Genomic DNA, 20,159 nt, shown 5'->3' with positions numbered 1-20,159 from the left:
ACATTAAACTGCTCTGCCATCTCTTTTACAGGGATTATTCTAGTGAATGATAAAGATCCCTTGAAAGCATTTTTATAGTGTTCCTGTACTGCTCCATACCCTTAGCAGTCATCTAACCTCTCCCTCCAGTTGCTGACTCTGAGAGTTTTCCCCTTCTGAACATGCAAAGGCAAGGAAAAGGAGCTGGATGTCAGCTCCCAACCTTGGCTCTCTTCCTGCTGCATACAAATGTGTGCCCACAGTTCCCTTCAGCTCTGGTTTCCACAAAGCAGCAACCTCCACCATTCCCCAAGGGTCAATGTATTGCATAAGAACTCACCTCTCCCCCTCTCCCCCACTGCCCTGCTCACCAACGTGCTGTAAGGTCTGTTGTCTGCTAGGGCTCAGCTCTATGACAAGCTCTGGACTCCCTTCTCTTAGATCTACGTACCAAAACTTCACCCTTCTCTACATTTCCTCCAACTCTGCAGCCCTTCAGCCCACAGTTCATCACCTGAGCATGGCAGGCAGGTGTTAAGCTGCTCTTTTTAAAGGTCCCTTTACCTAGAGTAGATAGTTTCTATTGTGAGTATATCCCAGACTTTTAAACTGCTGAGCTCAAATGACTGAATTCCTGGCTAAGTATGCAACACCTGAGCTGACTGAAGTGCTAAAGAGTTCAAAACAACTACAAGATGAATAATGTGTGTTAAAGAGTTGTTAGATTAGTGTGCAAGGTGCAGGACTAAGTAAAGTTAGAACCAGAGAATGGTTTAGATTGGAAGGATAGAATCAGAGAATGGTTTAGGTTGGAAGGGACCACAAAGATCATCTAGTTCCAACTCCTCTATGGCAGGGGGCTGGAATGAGATATCTTTCAACCTTCTTCCCCTGCAGCAGACTTTGCCTTATGGAGCCTGACATTTGTTGTGTGTTTAAACCTCACTTGCATATCTCAGAGTGGTAGCTGTCAGTTTAAAAGGGCCTGAGGTCATAATAGACTGAATGTGTTATGTATATCTGTCCCAAGCTCTCATGCATCACTGTGATGGGTAATTATAGCAATCCAAGCCTGCAATCTTTAGAAGTCATGATTTCACATCTAACTGCTAAATGGAGCTGCTAATATGAGTGAGTGATGCTCAGCTTGAGTGAAAGGGTGTTAAAGTATCAGGTCTAGAGTGAATCAGCCTGTGCATGTGTGGCAAGGAAAGGAAACTTGTGTAGGGTATCAACATGAAGCATTCTAGAGCCCAAAATTGAAGCCTGGGCATTGTGCTTCTAGCCTGATCCCAGAAAGTATCCAACCTACATCCCCAGTGGGCACCCAGTATCTGTCTTGTCTCTGAAACACAGGTGTCTGACACTGGTCTATAAGATGTGTCAGCTCATAGAGTCATAGAATGGTTCAGGGTGGGAGGACCTCTAAGATCAGCCAGTTCCATCCCCCACCATAGGCAGAGACACTTCCCACTAGAACAGGTCATTCAAGCCCTCATCCAACCTGGCCCTGAACACCACCAGGGAGGTTGTGGAGCACAGAAGCACAGAATGTGATCAAAAGATTCTGTGCTTCTGTGCTCCACAACCTCCCTGGGCAACCTGTGCCAGTGTCTCGCCACCCTCACTGCAAACAACTTCTTCCTAACATCAAGTTTCAGTCTCCCCTCTGCCACTTTAAACCCATTCCTCCTTTTCCTGTCATTACAAGACCTTGTCAATAGTCCCTCCCCAGCCCTCCTGTAGGCCCCTTCAGATACTGAAAGACTACTCCAAGGTCTCCTCAAAGCCTTCTCATCTCCAGGCTGCAGAGCCACAACTCTCTCAGCCTGTCATAGCAGAGCTGCTGCAGCCCTCTGAGCATCTTCATGGCCTCCTCTGGACTCTCTCCCACACTTCCATGTCCTTCTTGTGTTGGGGGCTCCAGAACTATACAGATGCCATTGTTTCCTAGGCTGCCCAAGATGTAAGAGATCCCACAGAATGAATAACAATTTGGTGTCCCAGTGGGAGAGCATGGATGCTTCAGTAAGGCTGTTCCAATTTTCCTGATCTTCTTGGGTCCTGTTATCTTGGGAAGCAAAGAGCCTCGCTTCCAGCTTAACAGCTCTTTGCTTCCTAGCACTTGGTCTTCAACAGCATACTTTTACCTCTTGAAAAAGTAAGTGTAAGGCCAGGAGTAGGCTCTGTGGAGAGCCAGGATCTGTTAATTTCTGTTATTGCTCATTAATGTCATTATCATAGAATCATAGAATCATAGAATCAACCAGGTTGGAAGAGACCTCCAAGCTCAGCCAGCCCAACCTAGCACTCAGCCCTATCCAGTCAACCAGATCATGGCACTAAGTGCCTCATCCAGGCTTTTCTTGAACACCTCCAGGGACAGCAACTCCACCACCTCCCTGGGCAGCCCATTCCAATGCCAATCACTCTCTCTGCCAACAACTTCCTCCTAACATCCAGCCTAGACCTGGCACAACTTGAGACTGTGTCCCCTTGTTCTATTGCTGATTGCCTGGGAGAAGAGCCCAACCCCACCTGGCTACAATGTCCCTTCAGGTAGTTGTAGACAGTAATAAAATCACCCCTGAGCCTCCTCTTCTCCAGGCTAAACAACCCCAGCTCCCTCAGCCTCTCCTCATAGGGTTTGTGTTCCAGGCCCCTTATGATATCATTTTATGTCATATTGCTATATCATTTCCTAAGATGAGCTCTCAATCCACTTCCGTAGCAACCAGAAAAGGATGAACGTGGTGAGGTCTCTGCGCTTCCTCCTCTGATGCTGGAGGTTGCTTTGAAACCCAACCTGCCACAACACATGGTGTTTAAAAGGCTTCCAAAGCACAGCCTAATGGTGCTTAGCACATATTGTTCTGTTTTCTTGCCTTTGTTCAAGGAAAGGCTCTTTCCTCTGCTTTTCAAAAGCAAACATCTCTCTGTGGAGCTACAATTTTACTGCCTTGGAGAACATCATGTTCAGTCATGACACAAATCTTTGTGTAATGGTAAAGTTACTTCAAGGCTGGGAGGTTCTGAGACTCAGAAGGGCTCTTGCATTTCTTTTAAGCACTAATGGTGACACTCCAGCACTGAAACAAGAGCTGTGGAACCCTCAAGTGCTTGTCAGATGTATTAACTCCCCTGCACATTCACAACTTCACTGCAGATACAAATACTTCTCTTTATTGCTACCTGCTCTGTAGTCCCCTCATATTTCTAACCTGATCAGGGTACCTTTGGGATTGTGTTTAATACTTTTTTTACTGTATTGATTTGTCTTCCTTCAGCCCTTGAAAATGCCCTGCTGCTTTTTTAACATCATGCAGAATACATTGTGTGATTTGGCACAAAGAAAGGGAAGAGGAAGCACGATGGCAGTGACAAATGGCAGAGAGGGCAGAGAAAAGGAAGATGCCCTGGCAGGAGCTGCAGAGGCCATGCCATAATCATGAGCCATAAATGTATCAGTAGCTAAGTGGAAATGCAGGGGAAGCATTTTTGAAGCTCTTGAAGCAGCTCCCATGAACAGCATAGGCAAGGCATGGCCATGACTCCATGCAGGGGACTCAAGGCTCTGCTCTTTCCTTCTCTGGGAGGAGACAGTCTCAGGTTGTGCCAGGGGAGGTCTAGGCTGGATGTTAGGAGGAATTTCTTCACAGAGAGAGTGATTGGCATTGGAATGGGCTGCCCAGGGAGGTGGTGGAGTCACTGTCCCTGGAGGTGTTGAAGCAAAGCCTGGCTGGGGCACTTAGTGCCATGGTCTGGTTGATTGGCCAGGGCTGGGTGCTAGGTCGGACTGGGTGATCTCAGAGGTCTCTTCCAACCTGGTTGATTCTGTGATTCTATGAGTCCATGATGTGGGCTGCCAAAGAATCACAGCACTATAGCAGGAGGAGTGATGCCCTTAGCCTTTGTGAGAGTGCTTCTATTGAATTACCTCTCTGAAGACATTCCAGCTGCATGTTAAGTCCATGCTGTGTGCCAAATATGATCCTCAAGTGCAGAGGCAGCCCTTGTAAGTTACAGTGTGTGCCTTTGTGCACACTTCTATAGGTCAGCTCACTGTGTAGGTAACAATGCCCACATAAACCCAGACATCAGCCTGCCCATGACATTTCAGAGCTCATTTACACTTCAGGCAAGTGGCTCAAAGCTTGAAGCCCACATTTTGTGCACGCCTAGACTGTGCGGGCTCCTCTAGCATGACTCTACTCAGTTTCCCACATGAGTCTCCTTTCAAGCTCCTTGTCTACAGCTGTGTGCAGTAACAAACGCCTGTCAGCACTGCAGAGCCAGCTGGCTGAGAACCACTCGAAGAGTAATGGAAATCAGGTGTCCCAGACAAGAATGTGTTTAGATGGGAATCGGCTTCTCTCAGTTTGAGCGCAGTGATTCTTCCTTTCCTTTCCTTTCCTTTCCTTTCCTTTCCTTTCCTTTCCTTTCCTTTCCTTTCCTTTCCTTTCCTTTCCTTTCCTTTCCTTTCCTTTCCTTTCCTTTCCTTTCCTTTCCTTTCCTTTCCTTTCCTTTCCTTTCCTTTCCTTTCCTTTCCTTTCCTTTCCTTTCCTTTCCTTTCCCTAACCCTCTCCTCTCCTCTCCTCTCCTCTCCTCTCCTCTCCTCTCCTCTCCTCTCCTCTCCTCTCCTCTCCTCTCCTCTCCTCTCCTCTCCTCTCCTCTCCTCTCCTCTCCTCTCCTCTCCTCTCCTCTCCTCTCCTCTCCTCTCCTCTCCTCTCCTCTCCTCTCCTCTCCTCTCCTCTCCTCTCCTCCTCATTCTCCTCTCCTCTCATTCTCCTCTCCTCTCCTCTCCTCCTGAAAGCCATCCTCCATGGATGGTTAGATATGGGCAGAAACCTTGGTGTGACATTCGGTGACTCTATTTTGGCAGGCACTGCGTGCTAGCTGTACATCTGTCATGCAGATGGAGAGGCACTAGGAGAGAAAAGAAGCTGTTGAATAAAATGAAGGCTCTGGATGAAAAAGAAAGGCAGCCTTATATTTTGTGTCATTATGATGTTAGCCAGGGATGAGCATGCTCTGGGGAGATGGATAGAAACATGGTTAGCAACCTGAGAGCTCTGTTTCAACAATTCAGCCCAGTACTGCCCTGGGACCACATGCAGGAGGCAGGACTTCTGAGACCACAAATTGCTTTACACTCTGCTTGAGCTTCCCTGTTGGTAATTTTGAGTGACCTTATTGTGGCCTTCCAGGATCTGAAGGGGAACTACAAAAAAAACTGGGGAGGGACTTTTTAGGCTGTCAGGGAGTGACAGGGCTAGGAGGAATGGAGCAAAGCTGGAGGTGGGGAGAGTCAGAGTGGACATGACGAGGAAGTTGTTGAGCATGAGAGTGGTGAGAGCCTGGCAGGGGTTGCCCAGGGAGGTGGTTGAGGCCCCATGGCTGAAGGTGTTTGAGGCCAGGCTGGCTGAGGCTGTGTGCAGCCTGCTCTAGGGTAGGGTGTCCCTGGGTATGGCAGGGGGGTTGAAACTGGCTGATGCTTGTGGTCCCTTCCAACCCTGACTGATTCTATGATCCTTTTTTTTTTTTCCCCAGAGATTTTGGGCTTTGCAATGCAAAAAACATTCCTCAAACACTCAATGTTTGTGGTTTCCCCCCCCCAGTGGAAAAATGTGTATCCAAATCCATGGCCACTAAAACTTATTGCATATGTGCTTGCAAACTTCCTGCCATCTCATTGCTATTATTGCCTCTTTCTCAGCAGATGACCTTCACCACCAAGATGCATCAGGAAAAACCTGTCACATCCTCCTAGCTCCCTGGCTGTGCAATTTGCTGTTCCCTTGCTGTTCACCAGACAGCAGCTCTTCCCACCCAAAGCACAGAAAAAGCCAGCAAGTCACAAATGACAGCTGAAAAGTGAAGCATTATCAAGAGCTGTGTGAGACTGTCAAAGAGAATCTTGCTGTAGTAATTCTCCCCCTGAGCCTGGAAAGCTGCATCCCAGTGGTTCCAAAGAAGCAGAGAGAGGAGATGCTCAAGTAACCAATAGCAGAAACTGCACAAATCAATACAGAGATTAGAGTAGCCACAGGAAGTCATCTACAGCATTTAGAACTCTCCATTCAGGATGGATGATGGATACAGAAACACAAACCTCTACCAAGGGGGCAGGGAGGCAAACCAAGATGACTACAGGTACCAGGACGGTAACTATGAAGGGTACACACCCAATGACGGCTACTACCGTGGTGGGGATGAACCCACTCATGAAGAGGACGCTCAGAGTGATGTTACAGAAGGCCACGATGAAGATGATGAGGTCTATGAAGGGGAGTACCAAGGGATCCCACACCCAGATGACATTAAGGAGAAGCAGAAGAAGCGAGCTCCTGCTGTGGACGATGACTACAGAGACCGCGCTGACCTTATGGCAGAGAGGATGGAGGATGAGGAGCAGCTTGCCCACCAGTATGAGAACATCATTGAGGAGTGTGGCCATGGACGCTTCCAGTGGACTCTCTTCTTTGTTTTAGGGTTGGCACTGATGGCAGATGGGGTGGAGGTGTTTGTGGTCGGATTTGTTCTTCCCAGTGCTGAGAAGGATATGTGCTTATCCAGCTCGAACAAAGGGATGCTAGGTAAGTGTCACTTGTGGACAGCCCTTCTAATGCAGTGGGCAACAGCCATGACATCTCTTTTTCTAGTGCACAGTTGACTTCAGGATCTTTTGATGTGTCTCCTCTGGTGCTGTATGTCATTCATAGTCTGAGCTGGGTGGATCTGACTTGAGAGGCTTGCAAAAGCAGCAGGGCTGCACCACATCTAAGAGCTCCTGATGAATATGCTGTGGCCCAAGTACTGGATGCTGCAGGCTGGATCTGAGTGAGGCAGCTCACACTCTGCAGCTGCAGCTCCACACTGTAAAACTCATGGGAATGTTCCAGGACAAATAAGCGAAAGGTTAAGGCTGACTTTCTGTGCTTATAGATCTACTGACTCAACTTTCAATGCTTTTAGAAATCATAGAATCAACCAGGTTGGAAGAGACCTCCAACCTCACCCAGTCCAACCTATCACCCAGCCCAACCTATCACCCTGCCCTGACAAATGGCATTGTGATGAGCAGTCCACAGAGCCATAGCAGTGTGGCAGTTCTAAAAGACAGGGATTTGTTAGGCCTGGATCACTTGGCTGTTGCCTTGTGTCTCCTGATGCTGCCTTGCTCTCCAAAGGTTTCCATTTTGCCCAGGTTGCCCTTGTCTTTAGCCCAAAGTCCCACCTGGCAAACCATCCCTGTCAGAGCAGTTTGCTGATCTGCCCTGGATCAGAAGTAGCCAGAGGAGGTCTCCTCTTAGGTCTGTGGGATGCAAGCCACGTGCTGCATGGGGATTAAAGGCAGCTGCTACTGGCACAATCCCTTTTGCATAGCCATTGACATCTCCCTGTGGTCAAAATACAAAGGCTTAGTTGCTGGGAGCAAGACTGTGTAGAAAATTTTGGATGAACAAGTTTTTTGCCTTGACCTTTTAAGCCAAAGAGAGCAAAGCCTCCCAGATCTTGAGGAATCACAAAGCATCCAGCACAGCCTGCAGTGAGAGCCAGCCAGTAGAGCACATCTGGAAGGAAAATCAAGCAGCTTTTGGAAGAACTGCTGTAGGAGTGGGAGAGTGTGTCTTGAAGGACATGTACTGGGGTTGTGGAGGAGTCATCAGGGCCTGTGGTTCATGTGTTCTGATCCAGAAGTGCTGCTAAGGTAAATGCAGGGTTTTTGTCCGTGGAATGGGCTGCCCAGGGAGGTGGTGGAGTTACCATCCCTGGAGGTATCATAGTATCATAGTATCATCAGGGTTGGAAGAGACCTCACAGATCATCGAGTCCAACCCCTTACCACAGAGGTGTTGAAGCAAAGCCTGGATGAGGCACTTAGTGCCATGGCTGGTTGATTGTCTAGGGCTGGGTGCTAGGTTGGGCTGGATGATGTTGGAGGTCTCTTCCAACCTTCTTGATTCTATGATTCTATGATTTTGGACTCCAGCCTTTGGCTCCATTCTGTTTGCACTATTCTCATGTGAGAGAGGCAATAGACAATTATCCTCACACAGTCCTCTTGTCTTTTCTCTTCTTTTTTCCTTTGAACCTGAGGCTCAGGACATTTATTTCTACAGTAAGCTAGGCTTTTACTTTTTGTGTGTGCCTTAAAGACTTTACTACCTTTTTCTTGGCACCACAAACCACTCAAAGATTCCAGCTCAAAATATCTCAGCGCTGCTGTCTAAAAGCAAATTGCTCACAATTGGATCCTGATTTCAAAGGGACTTCTGAATTCACCAGCTCCCTGTGGGGCACCAGGCTGGCTACCTTCTCATTGATGAGACCTTTACTGAAAAGCAGGTCATTTATTTTGGTGACTGCATCAAAGTGGAGATCCTCTAAAACTCTGGCCCCATAAATATTTATCTCTTGTAGAGCTCAGGCTCTGGCAGGCACCTGAGTCAGAAAACTTCCAAATGTCACAAAGGAAATCTATCTTTGAAGTGTTTCTGGCCCAACCACAGGTAGAAATGAATAAGAAATCTCCCCAGAGAGCTTGTTCTGATTTTTTCCAGCTGGATATTTGCATGGCTGAAAGTTCAGGGTGTTCTGATAAGCTCTGAATAAGCAAGGAGACATTTGGGTTTGTATCCTAGCCCAGCTCCAGCCTCTCCTGCACATTAACCAAGCTCATCTGGAAGTGCTAATCAGAAGAGGAGCACTCTTTTTGCTGCCTTTCCTGCCCACTTTCAAGGGCAACTTTTGAGCACCTGTTTTTTTGCAGAACAATTTCTTCAATCTCTAGCTTGGAATTTTTGGAGGATCATTTGTTAAAGATGCTTTCTTCCTTGGTGCATATTTATCTGCCTCAGGTTGCCTCTCGAATCTGAGGTTTGTGAGATGATCCTTTGTGAAAAATGAATTAATCACAGAATCACAGAGAATTAGCCAGGTTGGAAGAGACTTATAGGATCACCAAGTCCAACCATCACTTAACCTTTCTAATTAGCTAACCCATGGCACTAAGTGCCCTGTCCAGTCTCCTCTTACATCCTCTCCCTGTTACAAAAGGGCTGTGGAGATGCTGGAGTGTGTCCAGAGAAGGGCCAGGAGGTTGCTCAGAGGCTGCAGCAGCTCTGCTGTGAGCACAGACTGAAAGAGTTGGGGCTGTGCAGCCTGGAGAAGAGGAGGCTCCCAGGTGACCTTCTTGTGGCCTTCCAGCATCTGAAGGGGGCCTCCAAAAAAGCTGAGGAACCCTCACCATTTCCCAGCTCAGCAGGCTGAGACAAGAACATTTTAAAGGCCATAACTACAAAACAGCCACATCAGTGCTGAGAGCAAAATAGGTTTGGGTTTTGTTTTCTTAAGGCACACAGCTCCCTTTTCTTTTTGATGGTTTAATGATAGTATTTTAAGGGGAATGTGATCTTACAGACTCTTAGCTTCACAATATTAGATTTAAATAAGAAAAAAACGGGGGGGGGGGGAAGATCCTCCTAGTAATTATGGAGTTATGTAGCAATTCATGCTTGGCTGTGCCAGTCAGGTGAAGCAGGATGTGTAACAATATCCCTGCTTTTAGTGGTGTGAAGAGGATGTTTTCTTATCAGCTGAAAGAAAATCTGGCCTCAGCTTCTCATTGACCTGGATTCACCTGATATGACAGTAAATCCTAATCCCCTCTGCAGAGCTCAGTGGCTTTTTTTCCCCTCCCTGGATAATCACAAACGAGCCCAGCCATGGCTCTCTGGCTCTGCTGTGGCTGGTGGCTGCCTGTTTTGCATCTCCCCAGCTGTGGAACCCTTACATGAAAGCCACATCGGCTGGGAGGTGATCTGCTGGAGAGCAGCCCTGTGGAGAGGAACCTGGGAGTGCTGGTGGAGAACATCCATGGCACAGCAATGTGCCCTTGTGGCCAGGGGAGCCAATAGGGTCCTGGGGTCATTAAGAAGAGTGTGTCCAGCAGATCAAGGGAGGCTCTCCTTCCCCTCTGCTCTGTCCTGGTGAGATCTCATCTTGAATGCTGCTTTAGGATTTGGTCTCCCCAGTTCAAGAGGGACAGGGATCTGATGGAGAGAGTCTATCAGGAGGCTGCAGGGATGATTTGGGGACTGGAGCACTGCCTGATGGGGAGAGGCTGAAGGAGCTGGGGCTGTTTAATCTGGAGAAGACTGAAAGGGGATTTAATAAATGTTTATAAATCTCTGAGGTCTGGGGGTCAGGAGGGGGGGACAGGCTCTGCTCACTGCTCCCTGGGATAGAACAAGCAGCAATGGGTGGAAGCTGCAGCACAGCAGGCTCCAGCTCAACACAACTTCTTTCCTGTAAGGGTCCCAGAGCCCTGGCACAGGCTGCCCAGAGAGGTTGTGGAGTCTCCTTCTCTGGAGCCTTTCAAAGCCTGTCTGGCTGTGTTCCTGTGTGCCCTGAGCTGGATTGTATGGTCCTGCTGTGGCAGGGCGTTGGACTCAATGATCTCCTTGGGTCCCTTCCAACCCCTAATATCCTGTGATCCTGTGTGATCCTGTGATCCAAACCCTGATGAGATCTGCCCGTGTCCACATCCCAAAAGCCAGGTGTGAATTCCTTGAGCAGAAACACTCCTGTGGCCCAAGGGGGCATCAGTGCCCTGAGTGGTAGGGACATGTTAGAGGGAAAAAAAAGTGGTTTTGTGATTTGGGAATTACAGAATCACAGAATCACAGAGTGTCAGGGGCTGGAAAGGAACTCCAAAGCTCATCCAGTCTAACCCCCATGCCAGAGCAGGATCACCTAGAACAGATCACAGAATCACAGTGTCAAGGGCTGGAAGGGACCTCCAAAGTTCATCCAGTTTAACCCCCATGCCAGAGCAGGATCACCCAGAGCAGGATCACAGAATCACAGAATGTCAGGGGCTGGAAAGGAACTCCAAAGCTCATCCACTCTAACCCCCATGCCAGAGCAGGATCACCTAGAGCAGATCACAGAATCACAGTGTCAAGGGCTGGAAGGGATCTCCAAAGCTCATCCAGTCTAACCCACTCTGCCAGTGCAAGATCTCCTACACCAGATCACACAGGAACACATCCAGATGGGTTTTGAATACCTCCAGAGAGGGAGAGTCCACAGCCCCCCTGGGCAGCCTATTCCAGTGTTCTGTCACCCTCACAGGGAAAAGAATCCCTCCTCACATCCCACTCCATGTGCACCCAATATGGAGATGGCTGCACCCCCATACAAGCACTGGGGGAGCTTCATCTGGCAAGAGCCAGCACGGGCAGGTTCGCGTTTAGCAGCAAAGGGTTTGTTTGGCTTCCTCTGTTGAAGACTTTGCTTTAGCAGAGGGGTTGGGTGGGGAGAACCAGATGGTGCCATGCATACTGTAGTGATGGACGTGTCCCGTGGGGCGGCTGTGAAGCCGGCGCAGCGTAAACAGCCACCCACGCGGTGCTGGCAGCGCCTGCCTCGCCAGCGCTGCGTCACAGCGCTCCCCGCTTCTCGCAGCCACCTTTGGCTTGGATGTGCACAATCCCTCTGTCTCAGCAGCCAGATTGGCTCAGGACCCACCCCCACAGCTCTGCAAACGGAAGGCTGCCTTTCACAGGGGCCATCCGTCCTGCAGTGGCAAGGCCATCAGCTGCAGATGAAGTCTCTCTGTTTCTACTCGTAGAATCTTAGAGCCATAGAATGGTTTAGAATCATAGAATCAAGCAGGTTGGAAGAGACCTCCAAGCTCAGCCAGTCCAACCCATCCCCCAGCCCTATCCAGTCAACTAAACCATGGCACTAAGTGCCTCATCCAGGCTTTGCTTCAACACCTCCAGGGACGGTGCCTCCACCACCTCCCTGGGCAGCCCATTCCAATGCCAATCACTCTCTCTATGAAGAACTTCCTCCTAACAACCAGCCTAGACTTCCCCCAACACAACTTGAGACTGTGTCCCCTTGTTCTGTTGCTGGTTGTGTAGGAGAAGAGGTTGGAAGGGACCTCAAAGATCATCCAGTTCTGACCCCCCGCCTCTCACTGAAACAGGTTGCTCAAGACCTCATCCAACCTGGTCCTGAACACTTCCAGGGAAGTTGTGGAGCACAGATCTTTGATCCCATTCTGTGCTTCTGTGGTCCACAACCTCCCTGGGTAACCTGTGCCAGTGTCTCACCACCCTCACTGCAAACAACTTCTTCCTAATATCCAGTTTCAGTCTCCCCTCTGCCACTTCAAACCCATTCCTCCTCGTCCTGTCATTACAAGACCTTGTCAATAGTCCCTCCCCAGCCCTCCTGTAGGTCCCCTTCAGATCCTGGAAGGCCACTCCAAGGTCTCCTCAAAGCCTTCTCTTCTCCAGGCTGCACAGCCCCAACTCTCTCAGCCTGTCCCCAGAGCAGAGCTGCTGCAGCCCTCTCAGCATCTTGGTGGCCTCCTCCGCACAGGCTCCAACACTTCCATGTCCTTCTTGTGTTGGGAGCTCCAGAGCTGCACCCAGGACTGCAGGTGGGGTCTGAGGAGAGTAGAGCAAAAGGGTAGCATCACTCTTTAGTAATAATCTTCCCTTCCATAGAATCACAGAACTGTCAGGGTTGGAAGGGTCCCTAAGGATCATCTAGTTCCAACCCTCCTGCCATGGGCAAAGACACCCTCCACTAGATCAGATTGCCCAGAACCACATCTAGCCTGACCTTAAAAACATCCAGGGGTGAGGCTTCCACCTCAGGTTTGGGTTCTTCAGTCAGAATCTTCAGGGGTTTGCCCTTAAAAAACCATCTCCATTGCACTTCTTGATGCCATAACCCATGCTAAGCCCACTCTTGCCTGGCTGGGGATCTGGCTGCCCTGCCACAAGCCGGGGTGCTCAGCTGCACTAAGTCATCAGATAGGAGACTGTGACAACCACCTCCACCTCCTCCTGACCCAGGATGTTTTGTGTGGCTAAGAGGATTTGGATGAACATCTGCCATCCAGGGATTTTCTCTGGAAAAAATGAAATGAAAAAAGTAAACTTGGCAGCTATTTTTTTCTTCCCCATCAGGGTCTGGTGGTGTGGGCTGAGCTTTGCTGTGAGCCACTGGCACGGTGCTGGCAGGACTTGCTGTCAGATGGGTAGCTGCCAGGCTGCAGTCAGTAGATACAGGGTGCAGCATCACTTCTATCTGCTGGCTGCCATCAGAGCTGCTCCATTAAATGAGGCTCAGGAGCCAGGGTAAAAGCACTAAGTCTTCCAGAACTGCATTAAGAGTTCTCCTTTCACAAAGATTTTGAACTAAAATCGTTTTGGCCTCAGCTGTCCCTTGCAATCTGAACTTCAGCAAACAAGCAGGAGGCCAAAGTTAACAGAGAAAGTGATCCCAGGTTCTCAGATGTGTACTTCTCTGACTGCTGCAGAGCAGTATCTGAAACCTTTACACACCTTCAGATCACCTAATCACCAGGACAGCTTGGGTCAGGATGGCAGGGCAAAAAGAGTGTGGGTATTGACTGCACAGAGCCCACGGTGGATGTACAACTGAGCTGGCAAAACCCTGAATGGAGGTTTTGAATGGCGGAGCCCAGAATGGAGGAGCCCAGAACTGGACACAGCACTCAAGGTGTGGCCTGACCAGTGCTGAGCACAGGGGAAGAATAACCTCCCTTGTCCTGCTGGCCACACTGCTCCTGACGCAGGCCAGGATGCCACTGGCTCTCTGAGGTATCTGCATTTGGAAAGGAGATAAAATAAATGAATTAAAAAAACCCCAAACCTTATTCCTGGACCTTTGAGCACCATTAATTACTGCCATTTATTCTGCTGCTCATCCAAAGGAAAAGGCAATGTAATCAAGTGTCCCTTCTGGTGGCAATGTCAGGAGAAGAGCCAAGGACAACTGCCATTGTTTTCTAGGCCAAGGTTGTGAGCTGGGTACCAGCAGCCTGTCTGGAGAAGAAAACCATTCTCTGTAATTCAATCTGCCACCAAATGCAGTCACTGAAACTGTCTTTTGAGGACCTCATGATGGAAGATAAAATGAAGTCAACTTAACAAGAGGAATCCATTTCCTTTAGGAATCAGGATGCTAACTCTCTAAACTGCCAAGACAGGCAGTAGGCTCTCCCTCCTTCTGAAATATTCACATCAAGTCTGTGCTTTCTGCTCTAAGTTGTCCTTTGGTTAGATACCAGATCTTGGCTGGTAGCAAAGTTGCTGTACTACACAAGGCAAGTCTTAGGAATAGATTGATGCTCTCAGATCAAGCTAGGAAAAGCAGTGAGAGGTGAGTGCAGAGGAAGCATGGGCAGGATACTGACCTGCAGAGATGTAGCTGTGCTTTAGCAGCCTCTCTGCTCTCGCAGCTTGCTGAACACAGACAGCAGCCAGACACAGCCTCCTCCCTACACATCCTCAGTCCCACTGCACTCGGGGGTGGGGGTCAGTGGAGTTAAGACATCAGACTTGTGTGGTATCATTGGTAGCACACAGCTGGGACACGTGCATCCTAAGCTGCTTATGTCTGGCCATTGCTTACGTGCAGGGGCTATGTGAGCCCTGAGGTCGGGGAAGAAAGATGTGGGGCTGGTCAAGTGAGGGTATGTCTGCACTGCAGCAGGGAATGGTGCAAGCCTGTGGGCACAAAAAGGAAAAACCAGGTTCCACCAGCAGAGAGAGTTCCTGGCACCTGACACAGCTGATGTGGGGAGGATGGAAGTGTCTCTAGTTTATGCCAGGTCAACATCAGCTGCCACGAGTGCCTTAAAATCTGCTTCTGCGTTGCATGCTGTTTGCACTTGCTGACCAAATTTACTACTGTCTCCTCTCTCCCTTCTAGGCTTGATAGTCTACTTGGGAATGATGGTGGGAGCTGTCCTGCTGGGTGGCCTCGCTGATAAGCTGGGAAGGAAGAAATGCCTCATCATATCACTTGCAATCAACGCTGCCTTTGCACTCCTTTCCTCCTTTGTCCAGGGCTACGGATTCTTCCTCTTCTGCCGCCTTATCTCAGGCCTCGGGTGGGTAACTGGTGAATCCATCCCACGTCCTGGAGAACTCCCATCACAGCTCAGCAGTCTGGGGGTACGGGGTGGGAGAAGGAAGGCTGCTCAGCAGTTGCCTCTCTGGTTCTGAGCTGGGATGGCACTGCTGTTTAGCACACATGGTTGCATTGCTCCCCTTGACCATTAAAGTCTTAGTGGGAGGAAAGGTTGGGTGTTGGCATTCTCCTGGTACAGCCCAAATTGTGCAGAAAGGTGAGTGAGACTGACAGGTGCCCACCTGACCATAGGGTCTCCAGTAAGACCCTCTGCAGTTCCCACCAGCCATCTGTATTTTCCCTCCCTGAGATGAGTAGCCACACAGTAACACTGGAGATGTGTAGGTGAAGAGCAGGGTTGTTGCTGGCTTCCCAAGAACTGCACAGGAAATTCAGCTCTCAGAGCATGAGGAAGAGCTTTTTTTATCTTTCATGTCTCAGACCAGACTAGCCAAAGACAGATTTGCATTTTCCCCACCAATCTCACTTCTGTGAGTGTGACCTTCCCTCTGTATAGGTGCAACCCTAACCACAGAGACACTGAAGAAGGCTCTTACTCTTCCTCTGTGCTGTTTCTTCTCAGGATCGGGGGATCCCTCCCCATTGTGTTTGCCTATTTCTCTGAGTTCCTGTCTCGTGAGAAGAGAGGAGAACACCTGAGCTGGCTTTGCATGTTCTGGATGATTGGTGGCATTTTTGCTTCAGCCATGGCTTGGAGCATCATCCCACATTATGGTAACTGGTTTGTGCTCTTCACTTTTCACACCACCACATTCCTCTAGCACTATGCTACCTGAACCCCCCTACGAGGCTGGCATTACTCAGTCCTTGCATACCCCAGAATAAATAGATACCTGAATTCTCCCCCAGTTCAAGAAAGGCATAGAACTGCTTGAGAGAGCCCAGCACAGAGCCACAAAGATGCTGAGGGTATTGGAATGTCATGAGGAGAGCCTGAGGGAGCTGGGGCTGTGCTGCTTAGAGTTGAGGAGACTGAGAGGTGACCTCAGCAGTGGTTATCAATGTGTGCAGGTGAGTGGCAGGAGGCTGGAGCCAGGCTCTGCTGGGTGATGCCCAGGGACAGGACAAGGGGCAATGGGTGGAAGCTGAGCCATAGGAAGTTTCAATAAACATGAGGAGGAATTTTTTCCCTCTGAGGGTGACAGAGCACTGGAACAGGCTGCCCAGGGGGGTTGTGGAGTCTCCCTCTCTGGAGATACTCAAAACCCACCTGGATGTGTTCCTGTGTGATCTGCTCTAGGTGATCCTGCTTCAGAGTGGGTTAGACTGGCTGAGCTTTGGAGGTCCCTTCCAGCCCCTGACATTCTGTGATAAATTTGACTGCATGACTGATACTGAGGTTGTAAACAGGGCTGATGAGGGCTGCTTTGCAGCAAACATTTCAAATGTAACCCTCCAATGATACTGCCAGCACCTGAGCTCTGAATCCAAATGTCAGTGCAATTTGAGGGGGACACACACACACACAACTGAGATTGTCTTGCAAAAATGGACTATTTATCTAAAACAATCAATAAGGGAATCACTGAGTGCTGTGAATGATAGCAGTGAGGACAGCACATCCTCTTCTCCTTAGCCAAGTGGGCTGTGCATCAGGTAGCAGATTTCCCCAGCATATGATGGGCTGACTTCATCTAAATAGGTTCAGGAGTGGAATGGGTTCCCTGCCCAGAGCTGGAAGTGGGAGAGAAGCAGGAGATGGAGGTAGTCTGAAACATACTCATGTTCTGAGGAGCAAAAATCTGCACATCACATGGGATTCCTTGTAACACATCCCAGGAAAGCATCAGAAACAAATACCTACTGAGAAAGATGAATTCCCTCAGTGTTCAGTGACAGCAGCTGTCTGCCAAATCCTGCTTGAAGAAATTAGGAGAGGCCACAGTGACCATGAAGAAAAGCACTTTTATCTATCTGTTCACCCACTCAGCATAAAGAAAAGTTCATGCTCTTGACTGATAAGACAGAGACTGTTGGGATAAAGAGGCAAATTGTTTGAAGGTTGAAGGAATTCTGTTATCTGCAACTGCATTTGCTTTAAAAAGTCCCAGAAGTGTTTACATTACCTTTACATTTCAGATGACTGTTTTGATGCTGTGGTTTCCCCCTTTCCACCTACTTCCTGAAATGAGTAGAATACCATGACTGACTCAGATGAAGACTATGCAGAAAACCATTGCTTGATGAGTTCCTTATTCTGGGAATAAAAATTCCTGCTGAGATCTGAGCCTAGGAATGGTAAATGAAGCAATGTAAGGATGCTGCTGTTACTTGCCAGGCCTTAGCAGCAGAATTGTGCACCTTCTTGTGGCCTTCCAGGATCTGAAGGGGGGCTACAAAAGAGCTGAGGATGGACTATGAGGGAGTGACAGGACTGGGGAGAATGGAGCAAAGCTGGAGGTGGGGAGAGTCAGAGTGGAGGTGAGGAGGAAGTTGTTCAGCATCAGAGTGGTGAGAGCCTGGAATGAGTTGCCCAGGGAAGTAGTTGGGGCCCCACTGCTGGAGGTGTTTAAGGCCAGGCTGGCTGAGGCTGTGTGCAGCCTGCTCTAGGGTAGGGTGTCCCTGGGCATGGCAGGGGGGTTGGGACTGGCTGCTCCTTGTGGTCCCTTCCAACCCTGACTGATTCTATGAATACCAGGAAAAGAAAACAGGAATGGGGGAATCTCAAATGCAGGATTAGGATCTTGTTTATTCTAAGTTTAAATCCCATCTTAGGTTTTGTAGTTGTGGTAAAAAAAAAACCAACTTGCTTTCCTAGCTGATTTACAAACAACATGAAATATGTTGTGTGCTGCATGAGATGGAAAGGAGCCACCTTGCAGTTGTTTTGGAGTTCCCTTCCCTGCCCCTAGATTAACCAAACTAACTCAGCTGGCTGGAAGGTAAGGAATGAAGCTTTGTATTTACAGCCTGGCACAATTTACCAGCATATAAGAAAAGCCTGGATGAGGCACTTAGTGCCATGGTCTAGTTGACTGGCTAGGGCTGGGTGCTAGGTTGGACTGGCTGAGCTTGGAGGTCTTTCCCAACCTGGTTGATTCTATGATTCTATGATATTTACAACTATATGCAGTAATATACAAGTTAAAAGTAATAAAGAAATTCAAACCCCCTCCTAGCAACCAGACTGCCCAGGAGGGGCTTCCAACTAACCATCCTCCTTCTTTCCACCCCTTCCCCTATCTCAGAATGTTCCTTATGTGCAGGTTGAACTGGAGAGGTCAGCAAGGGGTGTAAGAAGCAGAATGATTAGTTGGGAATGTGCAGGTTCAGGTAGAAGAGTTAATACAGCAGCAGCCAGGCAGAGACTGACTTATCTTTATGGCCTTATTTTCATATGGCTCAGCAGAAGGAATGGGTAACATAGACACCACTTTATCATCTTTTCACAGCCAATGATCTAATTTCTCTCATTAAAATATTCCAATTACCCCCAAACCAGCACACACCTCCAATGTGCCTTTCAGATCAGGGAAAACTCAGCCTTCGTAAGCCCTCCTGTAACATCACTCAGCAGCAATAAATGATGGCCCTGATTCCTCTACCCTTTCCCAACCTTGCTCACTCACAGCTGCACGGAGCTATTCTTATCACTAGATCATTTCTAACCCCAGAGATAAAAGGAGGTTTTCAAAAGGCAGAGCCTGAGCAGGTGTGTTCCATTTTCTGTAATGAGCATGATCTCACTTGCTGTTCCCTCCTGAGCATGCTCTGCAGCCTCTCTGAACTATCAGGACCAACGACAGCCAACTGTGTTGTTACAGAGCTGTAAAGACCAAGGCTGTTGCTGACAAGAATGCCTAGTCAGTGTTTTGATTGTGTGGCTCTTGCTGTTTGCAGGTTGGGGGTTCAGTATGGGAACCAAGTACCACTTCCACAGCTGGAGAGTCTTTGTACTCGTCTGTGCTCTGCCCTGCATCGCCTCCCTGGTGGCGCTGAAATTCATGCCTGAGAGCCCGCGGTTTTTGCTGGAGGTAAGATGATTCATCTGAACCTTGCAGCCTGACGTTAGCAGAGCCTGGCTGGTCCCTAATGTGCCACCACCTGTCTTTTTTTGTTCCATTGAACACACAGAGCACAAGCTCAGAAGCAAAACCGCTCCTGCGTGTCCACACTAGCTCCACAGGTGGCTTAAACCCCAAAGACTACAGCCTGTGGGGTCAGCCTGGGTTGGTTTGTGTTGCACTGCCAAGTGGGGCACAGAAAGAGAGTGGTGAAGGCTGCTGAGACTTCCAACTGGGAGTCCAACAAGGGCATTTTGAAAACATCCCATGGATTTTGGGCACGTAACTACTGAATCCTGGTGGAAGACAAAGGGCAGAGTACATTTTACTGAGCGAGATGTATAAACCTCAGAAGTTTAGAGCAAATATTCTTTATTCCCATTTCACAGATGAGAAATGTGACAATACCTAGCTCATGGGAAGTCTGAAAGACATTAGAGGTGGGATTAGAGCCCAGGTCACCTCAGCCATGACACAGCAATGTGACCTTGGGGCCAAGAGGGCCAAAGGGATCCTGGGGTGCATTAAGAAGAGTGTGTCCAACAAATCAAAGGAGGTTTTCCTCCCCCTATACTCTGCCCTGGTGAGACCTTGTCTTGAGTACTGCCTTCAGTTTTGGGCTCCCCAGTTGAAATGGGACAGAGATCTGCTGGAGAGAGTCCAAGGGAGGGCTACAAGGATGATGAGGGGGCTGGAGCACTGCCTGGTGAGGAGAGGCTGAGGGACATGGGGCTGCTTAGTCTGCAAAAGAGAAGGCTGAGAGGGGATCTAATCAATGTTTATAATATGTGAGAGCTGGGGGTGGTGGTGGGGACAGGTTCTGCTCACTGCTCCCTGGGATAGGACAATGAGCAATGAATGGAAGCTGCAGCACAGCAGGTTCCGGCTCAACACAAGGAGGAACTCTTTACTGTAAGAGTCCCAGAGCCCTGGCACAGGCTGCCTAGAGAGGTTGTGGAGTCTGCGTCTCTGGAGCCTTTGCAGGCTTGTCTGGATGTGTTCCTGCGTGTCCTGAGCTGGATTGTATGGCCCTGCTGTGGCAGTGGGGTTGGACTGGATGATCTCTTTGGGTCCTTTCCAACCCCTGACATCCTGTGATCCATCACCTCATGGAATGCTTTGGGTTGGAAGGGTCCTCCAAAGATCATCTAGCCTAACCCCCTCCTGCAATAGGCATCTTCCATCTGT

General features: G+C 49.0%; 1 protein-coding gene across 5 annotated transcripts in view; it reads left to right on the top strand.

Annotated features, from left to right (window-relative positions):
• Positions 1-20,159, top strand: part of SV2B (synaptic vesicle glycoprotein 2B) — a 79,839-nt gene that overhangs the window by 41,518 nt on the left and 18,162 nt on the right. For 2 of the 5 annotated variants that reach the window (XM_064158060.1, XM_064158058.1), the window contains exons 2-5: positions 5,699-6,575; positions 14,746-14,926; positions 15,530-15,681; positions 18,808-18,941. In XM_064158060.1, the coding sequence (XP_064014130.1) occupies positions 6,065-6,575; positions 14,746-14,926; positions 15,530-15,681; positions 18,808-18,941 (978 nt within the window). In that variant the 5' untranslated portion in view covers positions 5,699-6,064. Of the gene's footprint in view, positions 1-5,695; positions 6,576-14,745; positions 14,927-15,529; positions 15,682-18,568; positions 18,620-18,807; positions 18,942-20,159 lie in introns of those variants that run through there. The other 3 variants (XM_064158059.1, XM_064158057.1, XM_064158061.1) reach the window with 2 other exon arrangements.

Source organism: Pogoniulus pusillus, chromosome 17 (genome assembly GCF_015220805.1).
Source record: "Pogoniulus pusillus isolate bPogPus1 chromosome 17, bPogPus1.pri, whole genome shotgun sequence".
NCBI lineage: Eukaryota > Metazoa > Chordata > Aves > Piciformes > Lybiidae > Pogoniulus > Pogoniulus pusillus.
This window is presented reverse-complemented; position numbering and strand designations above follow the sequence as displayed.